The following is a 21,377-nucleotide window of genomic DNA, read 5'->3' as shown; positions in this document are numbered from 1 at the left end:
CGTGGCTTTGAAGGGACCAGAGAAGAAAGGGGACATATTTGTTTGGGGTTTGTTTTCAAGACAGCTAGCTTCAGCTAAATTCTGCCAAAATCACTTACTGCACCTTTAATTTCACTACAATGATCGACTAAACAATAAAGTTGAATTTATTGACTGAATGAGGACAATCTCTGTGTTGTGAAATGATGTGCTTGACTGTGTATAATCACAAGCTCACATTTGTCGCAAGTGTTTGTTCGCTAGTGTGTATGCGTGGGTGTGCTCGTTTCGGTGAACACCGTATACAACTTACGTGTGTGTGTGATCATGAACACACAAGTGCGGTGAGTAGTACTCAGGTATGTGAAAGTGTCGGCATGAATTTTTAAAGCGTGTGTAAGTTTCTGTAAGCTTAAGATTTGTATACCAGATGTGTGTTTGTGTGATTATCTCCATGTCTGCAGTCAAGAACTCATATGTGTTGTAAGCGACAGTGTTCACATGGGCACGTGTGATGTACACTACTTGTCCAGTGAAGTGTATATGTGTGTGTGTGTGTGTGCAGGTGTTGGTTTTTTTTGTATGCAAGGTGTCAAGTGCGTAGGTGTGTTTATGTATAAACAGGAACTTTGCGTGTTTGGCTGTGTGTGTCTTTTTTTTAAAGTGACAGTACCAGTTTAAAGTGTGTGTGTGCTTAAGTTAGAAAGCAAGTGTGACCTACTTGAACTGTAAAGTTTGTGTGTGTGTGTGTGTATGTGTGTGCGTGTGTGTGTGTATAGACAACAAGCAATATATAAAGCTGAAGTGTCCTTGCATTAGTGTTCCCCGTGACGCATTTTGAACTGTCAACTATAAAGCAGTCACGTTTGTGTCCTGAAGGTACGCCGTGCTCATAACACACAAACTAGCCGTTGTCAGCACACCTGATCGACACCATGCAATTGCGTTGTGTAAGTATCTACAATGCAAGCAGGATGCTGGGATATGAGTAATTACAGGCTGCTGCGTCTAATAATATGTGTGTGACTCATATTTATGTCACTGTTTGTTATGGAACGTGTAAATTACGGTGTTGCCGTTCAGCCATTTGAGACACTTTATGTCAAAGTATTTTAATAAATGCCAAAATTATAAACAAGCCCTATATATATGGCATTAAGAAATAAATTATTTATTTTTATATTGAAATTTAAAATAATTAAGGAAGAGAGAGTGAGTATATAGGCACATGCTGAACATCTATCTCTTTGTGTGTGTGTGTGTGTGTGTGTGTGTGTGTGTGTGTTTACCTCTGTGCTAAATCCTCTCTCTCTCTCTCCCTCTCTCTCTCTGTCTCTCTCTATCTATCTATCTATCTACCTACCTTTCATTCTCTCTCTCTCTCTCTTTCGTTTTCTTTCTCTCTATCTATCTATCTTTCACTCTCTCTCTTTCTTTCTCTCTCTCTTTCATTTTCTCTCTCTCTCTCTCTCTCTCTCTCTATCTATCTATCTCTTTCATTCTCTCTCTGTCTCTCTCTCTATCTATCTACCTATCTTTCATTCTCTCTCTCTTTCATTTTCTCTCTATCTATCTATCTATCTATCTATCTATCTATCTTTCACTCTCTCTCTCTCTCTCTCTTTCTCTCTCTCTCTCTTTCATTTTCTCTCTCTCTCTATCTATCTATCTATCTCTTTCATTCTCTCTCTCTATCTATCTATCTATCTATCTATCTTTCACTCTCTCTCTCTCTTTCTCTCTCTCTCTATCTATCTCTTTCATTCTCTCTCTCTCTCTCTCTCTCTCTCTCTCTCTCTCAGTTCCTTTCTGGATATTTCATGAATGGGGAGCAACAGGTGCAAATGCTCATGTTACTCAGCACACATTTCCAGTTAAAGGCCTACAGTATACACACCTACACCACCACACACATAATAACTGCGCACATTATTTGCATTTTCCATTTACATTTTAACTAGAACAGACTATATTTAAAATATAAAATCTTCTTAGATTAAAAAAAATAAAAACTGTGGATATAAAAAAACTTATATCCATATAACTTATATCCACTTATAAAACATTAAAAAAAAATTAAATTTTATTTCTAAGCTTAATTTTTTTTGTCTGTGGATCAACATGCAGCTAACAATTTTAGCTAGCAGAACTTTTCATACACTCGGTTCTTAGCTCGTTAAAGGTATCAGGTTTTGAGAACTCCCGTCCCCCCCCCCCCCCCTTTTGTTTTTTAACGTAGCATTACGTAACATTCTAGGTCCTTATAATGTTGTTCCAAAAATCAAAGAATGTTTTACATAATGTTATTTTGGGTCTAAGTGGGAATGTTGTGTGATCGGTGTTCAGTAAATCTAATCCTGTCTCACTGTATATACGGATTTTCTTTGTTATATATTGCATTTAGAAATTCAGGCTCATTTGTGGGATAAAACAAACTATACGAAAACATCACGTCACATTTGTAACTTCACGTGACATCTGTTCCCAAACCTGTTCCATCACCTCAGCCTGCTCCTCTTACATGCCATAACACACGCGCCTGTAAACAAGTACCTACATACACACACAAACACATAAGAACATAAGTACACGTATAAGGAAACAAGACAAAAGCACAGACTGAAGAACAAATCCAAACATCATAATAACAGACAACAAGCTGAAATGCTTTTAAAGAAGCCTCAAGGAATTCATTGACGATCCTGACCTAACTCAGGGCCTCGAAGTCGAGTGGCTTGTTTTAGCAAGCACCAAGCTGCATTCAAATCACAAACATATGGAGATAAAAAAAATTAATGTTAAAATCATGGTAAATCATGTCAGAGCCCCAGAGAAATGGATCTATCGTTCTTTGCTCTGTTTTGACCTTCGGCAGTCATTTCCAGCAATGTTGAATAAAAGCAGATGATGCATTGTATCTGCCACATTATCTTCCTTTTACCTGAGCCAAAGACACAGTAAAAACATGTGATAGATTTCATCTAAAGCAACACTGTGCTACAAACTTGAAGTAATACAACCAAGTTCGGTGTTACTGCTGAGTGGAAAAGTTTGCAACTTCCAAAGTTTCTGGTTGGAAAATCCATCTATTCTCCATACCGTTTATCCTACACAGGGTCATGGGGAGCCTGGAGCCTATCCCAGGGAACTTGGGGCACAAAGGGTGCCAACCTATCACAGGGAACAATCACACACATTCACACACTACAGACAATTTAGAGATGTCAACCAGCCTACTACGCATGTCTTTGGACTGGGGGACGAAACCGGAGTATACAGAGGAAACCCCTGAAGCACAGAGAGAACATGCAAACTCCACACACACACAGGGAGGAGGCAGGAATCAAACCCCCAACCCTGGAGGTAGGCGCGACGCTAACATGCTAACCACTAAACCACCGTCCCCCCCAGGTGGGAAAATGAAAATGAGCGAACAAAAATTTAAAAATGAAAATGTACGTCTTACAATTTATCTACAAAAGCACAGAATTTCATGAAGATAAATATAAATTGTGGGTGTGCTTTGCATTAAGATAACAATCCGAAAAGTCTGTCGCGAGAGAGTAAACAAATCGATACAATTAATAAACACAATCAAGAGAAACGGGTCTATATCTTATCATTTATCTACAGAAAAACTGAATTTCATAGACATAAATTAAAATGTGGATGTATCCTGCCACGGTTCAAAACCAAAGGCTATATCAAGAGGAAAAACAATGACACAGTGTCATGACACAACAGAAGACTCAAAAGTTACTAAAGAATATTTATATGACCTTTGGAATGGGATACCATTTAGATTTTTCACTATGAACATCTTAGCATGGACTATCTGAGCATTTTTGTTGCATGCGATAATGAAGGAACATCTGTGAGAAACAGACACACTAACAATGAAAGAAAAACTGCTATAAAGTAAATTTCATTTAGTCTTAAACGTTGTGCTCAGCTGTGTGTTGCTGGTGGAGGGAGATAACACACAGTACAACTGCAGCTACACAACTAGAGTTCTGCTTTTTTGTGTCATGTATCACATTAATATCTATTTTTTGCTGCATTTTGCTATATACAGACAACAGCTATTCACAGTGCTACAATAGAACTGTGAAGTCACTGAGTCAGCTGTGTTACCGGTGGTGTGTGTGTGTGTGTGTGTGTGTGTGTGAGAGAGAGAGAGAGAGAGAGAGAGAGAGAGCGCTGAGTGGGAGGCTGATGGATGGGGGACCCCTGCTGGTGAAACACAGCCACTGCGGACAGAACACAATGCATAATAATAAATATAAATACATGACAGATTTGTAATAGAGCAGTCAGAAATATGATTTGAGGTCAGTTTTGGGGCCCCTGGCATTCACCAGCACTGTTTTGCAACCCCATGTCTGAAAACCTAAAACCACTCCACTGAGATTAACTATCTGAGCACATATTCAATACGTACGAGCGTGTGAGCTTTCTTTCTCTTTTACCTGGAGGGGTAGAACTGAAAGAAAGAGAAAAGCTGTTTTTTTCCTGAAAAAATGGTTGGACAAAAAATATATGTTCTGCACTACAATGAAAGGGATGGAAAGGCTGAAACCGTTATTATAAAAGCTTATACGCTTAGAAAAGGGAGAACTTCAGTAGCTGGGATCGTGACCCATATAGCGTTTGTGTCTAAAACACACACACACACTGTTTCTCTTTCCATTTGTGGTCGAAGAGCATGTGATCTATGTACTGCACTCTCTTCCCACTGGCCAGACAGCCTAATTTCACAAACATCTGCTCCAGATTTGTTCATTACTCCATTTCATGCTTCTACATGGGCACTGTTTTTTTACGCAGTGGTTCCCATGTACACAGTTGATTTGCACCAAAAAAAAAGGTTACATCAGAGTAAGAATCACACAAAGCTGCATACACAGATGTCTTATGACAGGAACTAAGAAGCACTAACTTAGCTGTTTGTATGCCGCCGGTGTAAAGCAGTTGATCCAGTTGACCTTTGTTAAATAGTGTTGTGGTGGGACTCAGCAGAGCCACATAAGGAGGAAGTGGTGGGTGGCCCAACTGAATACATTTCCCCCTCCTGGCAGTTCTCTTATTATCATACATGTTAAAATATAACCAAAATGATCTCTGTTCACATGCAGGTCCTTTATCTTACGTGAAACCTGCACATCCAGGCGCACCAGCCATCCAGACAATCTATAGTTCTAATATGCTGCTTAGTTTCTCTAACCAAAAGGCTTAAAGAAATACTCCAGCATATTTCATTGTCTATATTCTGTAACCATAAAGTGTGTGTGTGTGTGATTACCACAAACAGGAATTTTAACACAGAAAATAATTTTTGTACTCAGAACTCACTTATAGTGGAAAACTAAGGACAGCTGTTAAATCCATTCATTCATTTATTCAGTAAACACTTTATCCTGGTCCAGCTAACGGCGGATCTGGAGTCAATCCCAGGAACACTGGCCACAAGGCATGAGAACACCATGGATGGGGCACCATGCACACACATCTTCCCACTTATGGGTAATTTAGAATAATAAATCCACTCCCTGGCATGTTTTTGGGAGGTATAATACATGGGCAAAAGTTTGTGGACACCTGCCCATTACATTCATACCTGAGCTTTTCCAAAACTATCGCCACAAAGTTGGAAGCACATAAATGTCTTCGTATGCTGTAACAAACAATTTCCCTTCACTGGAACTAAGAGGGCTGGACCTGTTCCAGCATGACAATGCCCCAGTACAGAACGCGAGCTCCATGAAGATATGGTTTGCCTAGGTTGGAGTGAAAGAACTCGAGTGTACTGCACAGAGCCCTGACCTCAACCCCACTGAACACCTTTGGGATGAACTGGAACACTAACCGTACCCCAGTCCTTCTCGTCCAACATCAGTGCCTGATCTCACCAATGCTCTTGCTTTTGAAGGATCACAAATCCCCACAGCCACGCTCCAAAATCTAGTGGAAAGCCTTCACATAAGAGTGGAGGTTATTATAACAGCAAAGGGGAATAAAACTAGAATGGGATGTTCAAAAAGGACAATGTGTGTGATGGACAGGTGTCCACAAATATTTGGACATATAGTCTAGGAGGAAACTAGAGAACGCAGGGAAAACCTAAAAAGATACAGGGAGCATATTGGCAATTTCATAAACACAGTAAAAGTAAGCTCAGGATTAAACCACAAAAACTTCAAAAGTAACTTTTATCTCTTTTGCTATAGCATTGGACAGTTGGCTCTCTCAGCATTTGGTCAGCCACTTCTTTGAAGGTTCACTACAGTGCTGAGTTTTTTTCCATTTGGAGATAACGGCTCTCGCTGTGGTTCTTTGGAGTCCCAGAGCCTTTGAAATAGCTTTGTAACCTTTCCCAGACTGATGTATTTCAATCACATTTTTTCCTCATCATTTCTGGAATTTCTTTCAACTTTGGAAAAGTGTGTTACTGGGTAAGACCTTTTAACCGAAAAAGTTCTATTTAAGTGTTGATGTGATTGAACAGGGTTCACCGTAATCAGACCTGGTTGTGTCTAATCCAGCTGAACCCCATTATGAATGCAGTTTCATAGATTTGGGGAATTAGTAACTATGGGTGCAAATACATTTTCACACAACCCCAGTTGGAATTGGATAACTTGTTTTGCTTCAATAAATAACATTATCATTTAGAAACTGTATTTAAAATCAGGTTGCCTTTGTTTTATCTTAGATTTTGTTTTAATTTCTGAAACAATTGAGTACCGAACAGAACAAATCAGAAATACTTTTTCACAGCACTGTATAAATGTGGTAGACATTGGGTTGAAAAACTCTGGAGTTATGACTTTAAAAGTTTACCAGGTCTTTTTATGACTGGCACTTTTAAATTGAATCCATGTTGTTGTTGTTTTTTTTCCGGGCTGTAGGTCTTATGAGCCAGCATACGTTCTGTATTGTTTCGTTTGTGTGTATTGTTCTCTGTGTTTTATTCTGTATCATGCTTGTTATGTAATTATTTTGTGTGCCAGTGCATAGTCATGTCTTTTTTTTTTAACTGTCTACTGTTATGTATTTTATGTATCCTTTCTTTGTTTTTGTTTATTGCTGTTTTAAATATAGCTTATGAATAATATTCACTTGTCTCAACCAACTCCACCTGCCTCATCATGAAGCTATGCATTACACAGCTGTATTCCTCTCTCACGCTCTCTTTCACTCTCACACACGCGCACACACACACACACACACACACACACACACACACACACACACACACTCAGTGACCAAACCAAACTGCTAAGCCTGGTTTCTAATGTGGCCTGACAAGGCCCACTCATCTCCACTTTCAGTTTAATCACAAAAACTGTAAAACACCCACTCCTCACCCTGCTACTCTCACAAGGTTTTGTGTGGTGCTCTCACACCCCTCCACATAGCCTGGCCAGCAAAGAGCGAGGCACAGACTGGCATTAAATACAGTGAGTCACCAGTGTCCCTATTGTAGCTAAACACATTCAACCACAGGCCTATTTTTACCCTCTTCAGCACTGTGGGTGCCAATCACCACTGTTTAATCATCACCACACACCAGTTCAGTTCAATCCATCTGGGCTTCCAGAATTGTCTAAAATGTTGTCTAAAACAATTATATAACATCTAGTCTATAACATGTAGCTGGATACATAAACATGGATGAGAAAAATATTATACAAGTGGATATGAGGGTCAAGTCTTGGAGACATCATGTGCTGTCTAATAAATACAAAGCAGAGGCAGTGATGAGTATAACAGGCATCAGAATCGAATCAGTTGAGTTCAAAAGTTTGCCTCCCCCATGGGTTCTGGATGATATAAAGAAACCTTGAAGTTAAAAGTTAAACATGAAATGTAAGCATATTCTGAAATAAGTCAGCAACTCACAAGATAAGACAAAACAGTTTGAAAATAGAGTTAGAACAGAAATGTTAAGAAGAATGAGGAAGATGGTTTAGATGCAGGGGCAAATAGGAAAAGATACAACAAGGATTTAACATGACCATTGCACTTGTGATTATGAGGGAATATATGTGACACCCAACACACTAACCTGTCTGTCTGGCTATACATTTATTTGTCTTTTTCATTTTGTCTTAAAGTTATGTCATTTTTCCAACTCAAATGTACGGGGATTTTTTCAGTGTATCTCTTACTATATGTGCATAAGGACACTATATTATACATGCATAATGTAGCAGCCTGTGCAAACCGATCAGATGTCAGTGTGGCAGAATTCTAGAAAACAGCCAAAAATGATTAGCCAAAAAATTTAGTTTTTCTACCAGCAACATGCTTCGATACCTCAAATTTTATTTAATTTAACACATTACCTAGGCTATCTGCAAAGATCATACTGTATAAGGAGCCAGTTTGACACAGTGAATGTCAGGTTTTTATCAAGTGGATAGCCATGTGCTGTAGTGAAACAGACATAAACCTTATCAATTCGTTTTGTAAATGGATATCAACTGTCAGATTGTCCATCATTCTCCTGTGTGTCACATTGTAATAGGGATTAGTAAACAGTTTAAATAGCACAAATGACATATACCACAGGTTAAATTTTACAATTCTTCCAGAGAATGTAATATGTTGTAACATATCATTTGTATATCTTTATTTATTGCATATTACATTTAATGCAAATCCGTAACTACATATAAGCAAATCTGTTTAATTTCCATCTAGTAATGCACTGATGTTTTATAACAGCTGATTATTTACAGTGTTTTTATAAAGTATGCCCAAAGTGGACTTTAGGCCTATATATATATATATATATATATATATATATATATATATATATAAAATATATATAAGAATTTCCTTATTAATAAGAAGTAGTGATGTTAGATTCAATCATTCTGTCTCGGCAATATCCGAACAAGTTCAGAGTAGTTACTTTTGGTTGTGTGGTAAACCATGCATGTCACTCACAGGACAGAATGAGGGAGTGAGAACCAAACAGAAAAGGAGACTGAGTGCGAGATGTGTCGGAGAAAGGACACTTTCCCAGAATGTGTAAACTGGTAGGCAGCACCACAGTGAATGAGAGTAGGAGTTGACAAAAAAAGGACAGCGCTGACATTGTTGTGTACCAGATAAGTCCATTGAATATAGATGCCCATGAGTGTAATGTGTACAGCGTCAAATTTCTGTACTGAATGTACCAAAGTCTTCAGTTGAACGCTACAAAATGTATTAATATCGGACACAGCAGCACAGTTAATACACTTCACATTCGGGTAAATTGTAAGTGAAACTGATTGGATGATTTATTTAGTTTTTCAGTTAATCAGTTATGTAGGTGGTGGTGGTGGTGTTGTTTTTTTTCTCCATAGATGTCAAGCAAGCTTTCTCTGAGCGTTGACTTCAAACTTTTTGCACTCAACTGTAAATAATTTATATTCATATAAAATTATGTTAAAGAAAGACCATATTTATCCTTTGAATTATGGGACGTGTATTAAGTACCTTATACTGTATCTGTCTATAATGTTGTGTGTAAGACTCATTTAAAGAATAAACATACAAGGAAAGCATTCAATAATGGTGAGAATAAATACAACAGCTTGGTTCTGGTCAAAATGTTCTTTTATGGAAGTGAATTTAATTAAGTGAATAATTTTTTTTTCTCACTGAAAGCATTAAAAAAGAGAATCCTAAAGTATCTTTTGCTTTGAACACATGGGGCAGAGAGGTTACATTTATATTGACTAGGCTGTCTGAAATTATTATTTTTTTTAAAAAAAAGGTGTTTTATTTATTCCGGAGCTTTTCACAAGCAATGTTATTAGACCTGTGAGGCTTTAAGGCTATTTGATTTAAAGTTTTAAGAAAGGCATAAAACACTACAGGGTGTGCTGTTAGCGGAAAAAATAACCAGTGACCCGGTATTACTGTCACCATCCCAGTGTGGATCGACTGATGGTTATACCACATCAATTTGCCAATGATTCGGTTTTTAGACACGTATTAATAAATCATTAATAATGTTGTGGAAAGTCCACAAGACACGTCAGTTCCTCTTGTCACATACGTTATAGCAGCTATAAACAGTCGCTCCCTTACCAGACACTCTTGTTTCTCCCTCCTAAAACCCACAGCTTGTCATTAGTGGAAAACCCTACAGATTATTTCAGTTGTCTGACCAGAGGCTTTAGTAATAATCTTCTCAAACAGCTTTAGCATGCAGCTGTGTAGATGCAGTGATTTCTGCTCGAAAACACTCACAGACTCCTTTCATATCCTGACAAAAGGCAGCTCTAAAATGGGCATTGAGTTGGCAGAGATATAAAAATAGTGTCATTGGGTGGGTGAGTGTGAGAGACACACAAACACACACACACACACGTACACTTGAGGGAGTGCGTTTGTGTGTGCGTTTTTTTGTGTGTGTGCTAGAACAGAATGCAGCCTCGGAGAGTCGTGCACCAGGACATCTGCGCTGTAGAAAGCGTTCTGCATGAACAAAGTGCTGTGTATACAAGGGGAACACACAAGACTGGGGAGGGAAGTGTTTCTCACATGGCTAGGGGAAAAAAAGAGAACAAAGGAGGACAGAAATGGTGATTTAGTCATCAGTTTCCTCACCCATGCATGTGCTCATTCGTCCGTTTATGTCTGTCTCTATACCTTTTCCTCTTTTCCTCCCAGTAACCAGAGAAGCCTCACTTGACTCTCTTGATTCGTTTTGATTGTGTTAGATTATATAAAGACAAATCATTTAAAGTCTGATTTTCCAGAATACACTTCCCTCCTGACACGTTAGCAAAGGGGTCAAATTCAATCCAGTTAATGCTCTCTGATATTGGTTGTAGATAGCTTTTTAGCTTTGGAGTGGACATAAAAACTGAGACAAGTAGACATTACTGATCCAGCTCGCACTAGAGTTGGGGTCGATTTCAAGATTTCAAGAGATAAAATCTGTAAATAATGTGAATAACTTTCTAATCTGTCAAAAAAAAACAAAAAAAAATATTTAATGAATTGATAAATAATAAGAAATATGTAATATCTCAAATTATTTCATTTGCCAACCCATTAATGACTCGCATTTGCTTTTTTAAGTTACTTGCCCCTTCATGATAATCCTCAAGAGTTATATTTATTTAGCTTTATATCTTTCTAGTTAGAGGAGCAGTATGTAATATTTAGCTACCTCTGCTGCAAACTACAATTACAAAAAAAAGCCTTTTATTTTACCTCCAAATAACCCCACCACCCCTATTACTACATGTTCCTCATCCCTATAAGTAAATAAACTGTTTTGCTGCAATAGTGGGCAGACTTTTGGACTCAACTGTATCTGCTTTTCCCCCTCTTAATCTTATCTCTCATCCTCCATCTCCCTTCCTCCTGTATCATCTCCTCTTATCTCTCACTCTGCGCCTGCTCTGGCGTCGTGAGCGTGTTGCCATGGTTACGGCAGGGTTATTTTTTGCCCGGCGATGGTACAGGAGTGGGCGCTGTCGGTGTTATTAGACTCGGAGACAGGCTGGTGGGCCGAGGTGGACAGGCGGGGGTGGATCTGAACCCACTCGCTTTGTCTGGAACAAAATGTCTTCTGCACTCGCCGCACAAGTCCTCTCCATGTCTGTCTCCCTCGCTTTTCTCTCTGTCTCTCTCCCTCTGTTTTGTGCCTGTGTGTCTGGATTGTGACTCTGAGCTATTTGGGCTGACAGAGGGGGAGGAAAGATGTTACGCTACTGATACAGAGTGAGAAAAGGACACTCACAGAAGACAGACATGATACACACATGCTCTGTACACTTATACACACTAGTATGGCAGACCATTCTGTCCCACATGTCCCATGTACTGCTGTAAGTATGTAAGTAACTTGTAGCAAATATGTAACTGAGTTTGAAATGGTCAGACCAGACAGTTTCCGAACTGCCCAAAGGCTAAGAGCTATCTAGTGATCGAGTACACATAGTTGAGAGCACTGATCCAGAAGCACTGTTTGAATTTTGTCTGTGAATATCAACAACACTAAACATTTAGGTTGTGATCTGACAAAGAACATCTAAGGCAGATAATAGGCTATTCATTTCATCAGATCCATGTGTAGAAATTTGTTCCAGACCTTTTATTTCTAATAGTTGCTGAGAAACATGCTCTCAGATCCAAAATCATGTAACCATGTAAAATGATAATGATAAAATGAATCACCTTTAACAGTATTCAAAGCTTATGTAAACAAACGTGGCTGTAAAAAGCCATGTTTGTCATTTCTGAAAGAAAAACACTGACCCCTAGTGGCTACTGGGTAACATTGCAATAAAATATGATCACGTTCATTATTCGTTTTTGAAATTCTGTAGTATATTTCCTCTATATAAATCATCCATCCATTCATTTTCTATACCCCTTATCCTTTAGGGTCGCGGGGAATCTGGAGCCTATCCCAGGGAGCATTGGGCACAAGGCGGGGTACACCCTGGACGGGGTACCAATCCATCACGGCACAATCACATACACATTCACACACCCATTCATACACTACGGATACTTTGGACATGCCAACCAGCCTACCTGGGGGTAGCCTACTGGGGGATAAAACTGGAGTACCCAGAGGAAACCCCAGCAGCACGGGGAGAACATGCAAACTCCGCACACATGGGGCTGTGTCGGGAATCAAACCTCTAACCCTGGAGGTGTGAATATATTATATATATATATATATATATATATATATATATATATATATATATATATATATATATATATATATATATCACAGATATTATAATGCATATATAAAAAGATTGTTACTCCCTGTCACTTAAAACAATTAAACTCAAGTTCCCCTTCAACATAAATGTAAAGTCATGTGTACTTTGTGTATTCTTGGCCTATTTTGTTTTCTTACTTCCCCCCATATTCATTGCTTAATAGCAGTAGATAATCTAACATTACATGTTATATATAGCAAAGTTTTTTGAAAATGAACTCTTTTAGTTTGAGACCCCAAATCATCACTAACCGTGATCTATGTTTATTTATGTACAGGTTCATAGCGGCAATCTTTAAAACTCCTCATTTACTCCTCACAAACACCATCCAGTTTAAATTCTGTAGAAATACCAAGTACCTCTTTTGATTGAGCAAAAGTGATTTTATTAGAATGTTGCAATTTGACAAATATAAGCCACTGATTTCCTCGTCTTTCTATATGTTGCATAGTTAGCTTCTATAGCACATGTCAAACACAAGGCCTCGTTTCATTTGGCCCGCATGAGCTTGGACACAATAACAGTGAAATGGTCTAAAGTACACTACTGCTCAACTCTGTCACACTATCCAGAATTCATAGCAGATCTGTAGTGTAGCGACCGCCATTGTACAGCACACATGAGCTCACAGCTCACACTGCTTAACCAAAACCAACAAGGTGGCAGCCTTTTCCCCCCATCGGAAGGGTAGTTACTGTACTGCACTCCGGTTTCTACCATGGCTGGCTTGACTGTGGCCTGAAATGCAAGTTAAATCAACACCAGTGTGCTGCACTTGATGTAAGACACATGTGTATCTAAAAATCGACTCCCAACAGTCAAGTTCAGGGGTGTCCAATCTTATCTGAAAAGGCCTGAAGTGGGTGCAGGGAAGTGCTTCTTCTTCTTCTTCTTCTTCTTCTTCTTCTTCTGGTGTTTTATGGTGGTTGGCAATCCAACTTAAATGGTGCATTCCCACCACCTACTGGATTGGAGTGTGGAGTGCTAAATGGTTGGGAAGATGGGAAAACACACACACACACACACACACACACACACACACACACACACAACATAACTTATATTCTATTGATCAATCTTGAATCTTTTAAGTAATTTATTAATTCTTGATAAATTCTTGATTGCTTTGGGTCATTTCTTAACAAACCCTGAAGTGACACATTATTTATTCCCAGAGATCTTAAAGCTTGATTTAGATGAAATCTTGTCTTTCATATGCCTCACGTGTTATAATGACATGGTCTACTGATTCTTCTTGACCACATTTGTCACATTTACCATTCTCATGTTTCCCTATTCTGTACAAACACTTATTTAATGTCCAATACGCATTCTGGGAATTAAAACATCCTCTTTCCTGTTTCCACATTTTTTTCTTGAATGTGATGCAAGTGTCTACCTTTAGTTCCACTAATCCCACTCTTTCTGCCATATCTTTCTAATTTCATTCGCTATTGATCCTTTTACTTCTGTTTTACTTAAAGACACTTTTATGTCAATTTGTGAATGTTTCAAAGCCTGCCTCCTCATTTCTTTTTACACCCATATGTGATGGTACCCACAAAAAAGTTTACTATAAGTCCAGATGGTCTTATTCTAAATAGATTCTGCATCACTTCATATATCAAATCTTGTCTTGCTACAGATATTCCACTTGACACACTATTGATAGCTGAAAGCGAGTCTGTACATATCACTGAGCTTGTAGGTTGTACTTCTTCTAACCATTGAAGTGCTAGGAATATTGCCATTACTTCTGTAGTAAATACAGAAATATGATCAGAGATTCTTTTTGAAATTTTAACTTTAAAATAGGGTATGAAATCTGCTGCTGTTGTAATACCAGAATCTGGATGCTTTGGTCCATTAGCATATATTTGCACTGCGCTATAGTATATTCGATCAATATATTGTTGTACTGCTAAACTGTCTAACATATTCCTTTCCTTGTTATGCTTTTCTTCATATAACTGAATATCCACTAGAGGCATAGGGGAAAACCAAGGAGGTATTGCTGACATAGCCACAGAAGGGGCAATGTTGAGATCACTTATTCCTATATTCTGTACCTCCTTTGGTGCAGGGAAGTGGTTAACTTCCTTGATGTGGTCTGATTGGTCCTGTGAGGTCGCGCGCTGATAGAGAAACGCTCCCATTGGCTGCAGCCTGTAGGTGTTCTGGCCAATCACAAAAGTCAACATTGCAGAGTGCTGCAGGGATGACGCTTTTTCCACCCGTAGGCCAACCCGGAAGTTAGCATCTTCCCTCGACATTTTTTTTAAATTAGCTATTAGATTATTGCAGAAAATAAGCTCTGAGCCCAACAAAAGTTTATGATTCTTAAACGTTTTTTTTTCATTAAGATATTCTTCACATAGCTTTTATGAAATTTTAAGCCTTATACAATCGCCAGAAGTAAAAAGCTAATATTAGGCTATAAACGAACTACACCACGGTCGCATGACTTCAACGTCACCACCACTAAGCTTCCGACAACTCTTTCAATCTTTCTGTAAATGCCCTACAATTGGAAGATACTATAAATTGATAAATCTACAAGTTTGAGTTGGAATAGTTTACAAGAGCGCGAGTATAAACACAACGAGGATGTAGTAGAGGAGTTTTCCTGTTCGGCGTGATGACGTTTAATGTCCCCGACAACCTCTAGTACCATTTAGCCACGTGTTATCAACTGTATTTTTCAAAACACGTAAAACCTTTTTAAAAAATCCTGAGTGGGGTATTACTGGTGTATTTTATGTCGGAGAATAAAACATGAAAATATCCTGAGCTTGTGTTAACTACAGACCTTATTTCATGCATTCAACCAAAAACCCATTTTTAAAAAAACGACTGACTTCAAGACGATAGAACCGGAAATGCTAACTCATTTCCGGGTATTAGGACTCATTCCCCGCTACGCTTATGTGCGAAACTCGCTTTCGCAGGTTTAAACTGGAACGCCCTCCCCCATTTCCAGCCCTGATTATATTATTTTTCGCGGTATCTCAGTTCTCTGTAATGTCTTGTCCCAATCTGCAAGGTTGTAAAGGTAAAAAACAAAATAAATATAAAATAAATAAATATGGCTACCCAGAATATTTCAGTTATGTTCATATAGTTATATTTGAATATACAGCGATTCAAAAATGAACCATGGTTTGATGTATAGTTTCTTGGTTTAATTCGCAAAACAAATCAATAATAAAAAAAAATTACGTTTATTTCTTATCTCGAATACTGCCATGTTTATAAGGGTTGGTGAATATGCAAATATTCAAATAGTTTGTGTCGTAGCCCCGCCCCTCCTAGTATAAAACAGACCCACCCTCTTCTCGCCGCCATATTGAGCACAGCGCACCAGAGGAGGTTGAAGCGAAAGTAAGTTACGGCGTTGTACGCCTTTGCAAGTAGAAAAAAAAATGTATGTCTTTTAATTTTAATTAAATCTCTCTAGCACGACCAGTTCTTGTTTTTAGCCATATCTGTGAATATTTAGAAAACAATTTGCTAGGATATAGTTTCTTTGTCTTCTGCTTGCTTCTTCACGTGGGACAAAATGGCGCTAGTTAGCTTAGCTACGGAGCTGTTGCGTTCATTAGCGCCGTCATTGTTTAGCCGTCTAATTCCCACATAACTGCTATTATGCTAGAAAAACTTATTTTAAATAAGTAGTTTATAATCTATTTGGCTAAAAGGCGTCGTGTTAAACTATCTAGCGGACGGTTTTCTTTTGATGGGGGATGGGTGGCATTGGTTTCCACCGCTTTTCTGAAACGACCACGCTGCCTTTGCGGTATTTGCATTGACGTATCTGGCGCGGTTTGTGCCGGAAAAGCGGTGGTGTTAAAATGGGCTTGATGCGAGGCCTATTGTGTGACCTACATTTGAGGCTTAATGGCTTAATTTGGCGATTGTTATAAGAATAATGTTGAGGTTTCATGGCAAATTAATACGTTTTCATTAACTGCTTATTTTTCCTCATAGAAACGACATCATGTCTGACGAAGGAAAGCTTTTTATCGGAGGTCTGAGCTTCGACACCACGGAGCAGTCCCTGGAGGATGCCTTTTCCAAATATGGCGTTATCACCAATGGTTAGTGTCGTGTTTTGCATATGCAATTCATTTTCTGTGGGGAAAACTTTTTTTTTTTTTTTTGATGTTGCAATATAGTGTACCAATTGCCATTTAATAACTGCTTATCCTTTACAGTGCATGTGGCCAGAAACAGAGAAACGAACAGATCGAGGGGCTTTGGCTTCGTCACATTCGAGAACCCTGAAGATGCAAAAGACGCCATGGAGGGAATGAATGGAAAAGTATGACTTGTAATGCAAAGATTAAAGTTTCACCATGCACAAGATTTGAATCCATACAATGCAGTTTGATGCCCCAAAAACAAGCCTTGCCTAAATGTTTGTTTTCAGCTGATTAAAAAATTTATCATGATAAAGATATATTAATTGAATCTTTAGCCAAAGCTCGAATGGAAGGCATGCTTACTTGTAATGGGATAGAATATAATGGAACAAAAGCAGTGTTTGAATTACACAATTAAATTTGGCTGATTACATAACAGGAAAATCTACTCTTTATATTTATAAGTAAACAATAAGAGGCATTATGATGAATGACTGGCTTTATTACAGCCTTTTGTATCTATTCAGTACCTAGTTGTCAAATTGGGCCTTGATTAATAAATGATGCACAGGGTCATTACAGTGGTATGCAGTTTTAAAGGTGGGAACATACCAAGGTTTGTGTTGAGTGGCCAAGTGTTACTAAATGAGGTTAAACACAATTTCCCTTCTCCTTTCCAGTCTGTGGATGGCAGGGCGATCCGTGTGGATGAGGCTGGGAAGGGAGGCGGTGGCCGCTCTGGAGGTGGTGGATACAGAGGTGGCAGTGGAGGAGGAAGAGGGGGCGGATACTTCCGTGGAGGTAGAGGAAGAGGTGGGCCAAAAATACGTAGTGGGAGTGCTGACTGAAAACTAGACTGACTGAATAGTTTGACTAATGTTTTGGGTGTTTTTCCCCTTTCACGTCCCCCAGGTGGCGGCAGTTATGGAAGCGGTGACCGTAGTTATGGCGACGGTGATCGTGGCTACCGTGGTGGCTACAAGAGTGGCGGTAGTGGAGGGTACAATAGAGACAGGTAAGAATCTAGTCCCCTTTTTCATAATCCATGCCTTTTCCACTTTTGTTAACCAGTATCTCATACTAGTCTGATTCAGACTATTGGAAAAATCATGCTTTTCCTGTTTCTCTTGCTCTCTTTCAGGAGTTCCAGCTATGGTGATCGTGGAAGCTCCTACAGAGACAACTACGATGGATATGGTGCGTATTAGCACTTTTTGCAGAACCCCCGGAACCTCTTTTAGGATCCCTGTTAATTGTACACCAGTTGCGACGTCCTTATTTTTTATTTTTATTTTTTTTTTATATTTGAGCATTCCTATTCAACTTGTTAATGTAGCTTTTTTTTTAATTTTATAAATATTTGCAGTTATGAAGACCTGATGCCCTGAAATGTTTAAAATGTTATTAGCTAGCTAGTTATCTTTATAGGTGTAACTGGTACAGGTTAAGATCATGGGTTTACTGAGACATAAGTGGGTAACTTTCCTGCATTGCTTTGTCCACACCCTGACTTTGAGGAGCAGACCCTGATTCAAAACGGGGCTCCATGCTCAGTCGTTTATGCTCTCTTGATGCCTAAATCGGACGCAGCCAATAAACATGTGTCTTCCCTCCGGCCTATCAGTTGGGTAGCCACACGTTTTGTGGCGCCTCATCTTGTTCAGATTGCTATCTAAGAGGGGTGTTTTCTATCAAACAAAAATGTGTTCAGATGCTTTAGTGTCCTCTCACGTGTGCCTGCTTCTTCCTCAGCTGCACACGAATAAGGCCCAAGATCCAACTCTTCACTGGCTGTGTATTCTAAAGACGTGCTCCTCAAGGATCTGTTCATTCATGTAGTAGCTTTCTTTGTTTAAAAAAAAAAAAAAAAAAAATCCAGGGGAAATGTGGGGCAGGGAGTTGTTTATATTGGCTGTGAAATGTTTCTCTGCTACCACATTGGTTATACTTTTTTGTTTTTGTTTTTTACTTTACTGAATTATGAGTCTCATGTGAATCTTATTCCTCTTGGTCTGTTCTGACCAGATGCCACAGTATTGCTAACGAGTTGCAAATTTTCCATTTTAATGGAGGTCCTTTATTATTTTATATTTTGGGGTGTCCTATGTTTTAGTGAACATCTACCTCTTAAAGGACCTTTTAAGCAGCTGTGGAATTTTCTTAAAGGCTTAAAAATTGTAGCAATTCTCAAATTGATTACTTTATTTCAATCTTTCAATTTAAAATAAACAGCTAATTTGATTTAAAAAAAAAAAGTAGGAAAGCCTTTGTCCATGTCAAGTATCCAAAGAGTCAATTCCTTGCAGACTTGTGAACACTGCTCGAGTGAGCTGGCCAGCACTGGCGCTGTTGAAGTGCAGCTTGCCATGTTCACTCTCGCTCTTCCAGAGGTATCTCTGCCCTGCTTGACTTTTGCATTTTTAAAAACACGTGCTGTAAAGATGGACCGACACTCCTAAACTGTATAGTAATCTATATGGAAGATGAGTTAATGTTGAGATCTGTTACTACTATTACTACCCCAAATCTTTGGGGATTATGTGCTCTGTTCTTTGTACTGGCATTGGATCTATTATTTGTGTCCTTGGCTTCATGGAGCCTATTAAATGAAACCGTTTGAAAATCTAATTTTGTTTGTGCTTTAAAAAAAAAAAAAAACTATGCTGGCTGAAGAGGAATATTTATTGTTTTTTTACTTAAAATTTAGCTTAGCTTTATTTTTGGCAGGGTTTTGAGACAGTTCAGTGTAAGGTGTAGCCAGCCAGCATTTTTTCAGATTAAAGCAGTCAGTAACCCTAGGGTAAAAGCTAGATTCTCACTAGGCAACAAAATGGTGCTTAAGTCTAGGATAAATGGGGCAAGAAATTAAAAGTAGGTTTTACTTGGTGTAACTGTACATGGGTGAAGAGCAGCTTAATTTGGGTTGCATAGCTACTAATCCACTTTAGGTTGGATTTTTAGAGGGGGTGGTTTTGTTTTCAAAATTGGTGCTTTTAAAAGCTCATGTTTGGCCATTAAAACAATGTCCTCATGAGGACTGTAAACAGGTTTTATTTTGTTTTATTTTAAAGCTAGTTAATGGTATCAAGAATAAACATTGTAAAGAAAGTGTGCTTTGCCTGGTAGTTAGCCACTGATGGAAAGTTGTACCAGTTAACACTTTTGCTTTTGGCTCTGGTATAAAAGCAAAATGCTTTACTGAATCCACAAGCTCTACTTCAGTAAAGAGGGGAGCAAAAATCCTCACTCGTGCCTATGGAGAACGAAGTTTTGCGCCTACCGAAGTGATTCCCTCCTGTCAATGGAACAGGAGAAAGCTGCTACTCTCTTGGGCTAGTTGATGTTTGGAGAAACAGTAGGCCTGTGTACATGAGGTAACCTTCCTTTGCTCACCTGTTCACAACCTTCAGAAACTTAAGTTCATGTTTTATTGTGCTATGAGAAATGTTTCGGTGTTTTAGAAGTTTCCTCCCCACCATGCGACAATCTCAGTCATGCTTCCTTTAAGGTTTCTGCATGGTGTCCTGAGTACCCGTTTATCGCTTGTTGCCCCAGAAATCTGATCATTTTGGCTTCAAATTCATGCGAGGAGTGTCAAATGCTGCAATCAACCCTCCTCTCAAGTCCACTTTTTTATTCGTCATGCCTTATCAATGTTCCCGGAACCATTTGTGAAATTTTGCAAAATGTGGGTCACCTGAGCACTAATATGAGCCCTGTAGCACTTTTTTTTTTTTTTTTGGTGACCTGTACAATCGGATCAAACACCTGCCAAACATTTGGAAGTATAGAAAAACCGTAATCCAACCGTGTACTAGTTCTGTAACATTTTGTTTTTGTTCATGTTTAGCGAGTACCTGTGTTTGTTTTGTTTTTTTTACTAGGTTGAAAAATGTCCTCTGGGTCATGAGGTTGTTCATTCATCAAGTCCCCTGTGTGTAACAGTGATCATCATCTTTTAAATCTGACGGTTAAGGTGAGTCTCATTTGAGGTGCATTCTCTTACCACTTCAGTATTTTTAATTTAGTTTTAATCATGGTTCATGGTCTTTTTAGAAATGTGCATAACTTGAGTAGTTCTCTGAACTTGGGTTACCACTTAGTTTTAATTCTAATGTAATAGTTATTTTGTATTTTGGAGTAATGTATTTCCCTCCTTTAACAGGAATTGCACATGGAAGAAATGTGTGAGTACTAAAAGAGGAAAAGGAGTGGAGAAGCCATGAGATTCTACTATGGTACCAGTTGATGTGACCCATGAGATCTTTCATAGACCTTGGCTGAATTTTATTAGTCAACTGATGGTTTGAAAGAAATTCTTGAACAATGTTTACATGATGTGTGAAATATAATTACCAGTTTGTAGACAGTAGATTGGCCATAAAGCAATTCTTTTACACTGTAAACAGGAAGCACTTTTTGTTTTTGTTTTTTTTGTACCACAAGTCTCACCATAAAAAATCAATAAAAATGCATCCTCCATCTTAAATGACTTCTTTCT

At 38.6% G+C, this 21,377-nt stretch overlaps 1 protein-coding gene across 3 annotated transcripts; it reads left to right on the top strand.

The window, feature by feature from the left end:
* The first annotated feature begins 16,047 nt into the window (after positions 1-16,047).
* On the top strand, positions 16,048-21,368 carry cirbpa (cold inducible RNA binding protein a). Of its 3 annotated transcripts, XR_008388769.1 has the most exons (8): positions 16,048-16,115; positions 16,722-16,831; positions 16,949-17,055; positions 17,557-17,689; positions 17,789-17,891; positions 18,018-18,073; positions 20,761-20,852; positions 21,042-21,368. XR_008388769.1 is itself a non-coding variant. In XM_053652107.1 (7 exons), the coding sequence occupies exons 2-7, from the start codon at positions 16,732-16,734 to the stop codon at positions 18,640-18,642; spliced, it is 513 nt and encodes a 170-aa protein (XP_053508082.1). In that variant the 5' UTR covers positions 16,048-16,115; positions 16,722-16,731; the 3' UTR covers positions 18,643-19,504. The 3 variants fall into 3 exon arrangements, 2 of the variants coding, with proteins under 2 accessions (XP_053508082.1, XP_053508084.1); XM_053652107.1 differs by lacking the exons at positions 20,761-20,852; positions 21,042-21,368 and adding an exon at positions 18,629-19,504; XM_053652109.1 differs by lacking the exons at positions 20,761-20,852; positions 21,042-21,368 and adding an exon at positions 18,629-18,706 and having other exon boundaries at positions 17,557-17,677.
* The last annotated feature ends 9 nt before the right edge of the window (positions 21,369-21,377 follow it).

Source organism: Ictalurus furcatus, chromosome 20 (genome assembly GCF_023375685.1).
Source record: "Ictalurus furcatus strain D&B chromosome 20, Billie_1.0, whole genome shotgun sequence".
Classification (NCBI taxonomy): domain Eukaryota; kingdom Metazoa; phylum Chordata; class Actinopteri; order Siluriformes; family Ictaluridae; genus Ictalurus; species Ictalurus furcatus.
This window is presented reverse-complemented; position numbering and strand designations above follow the sequence as displayed.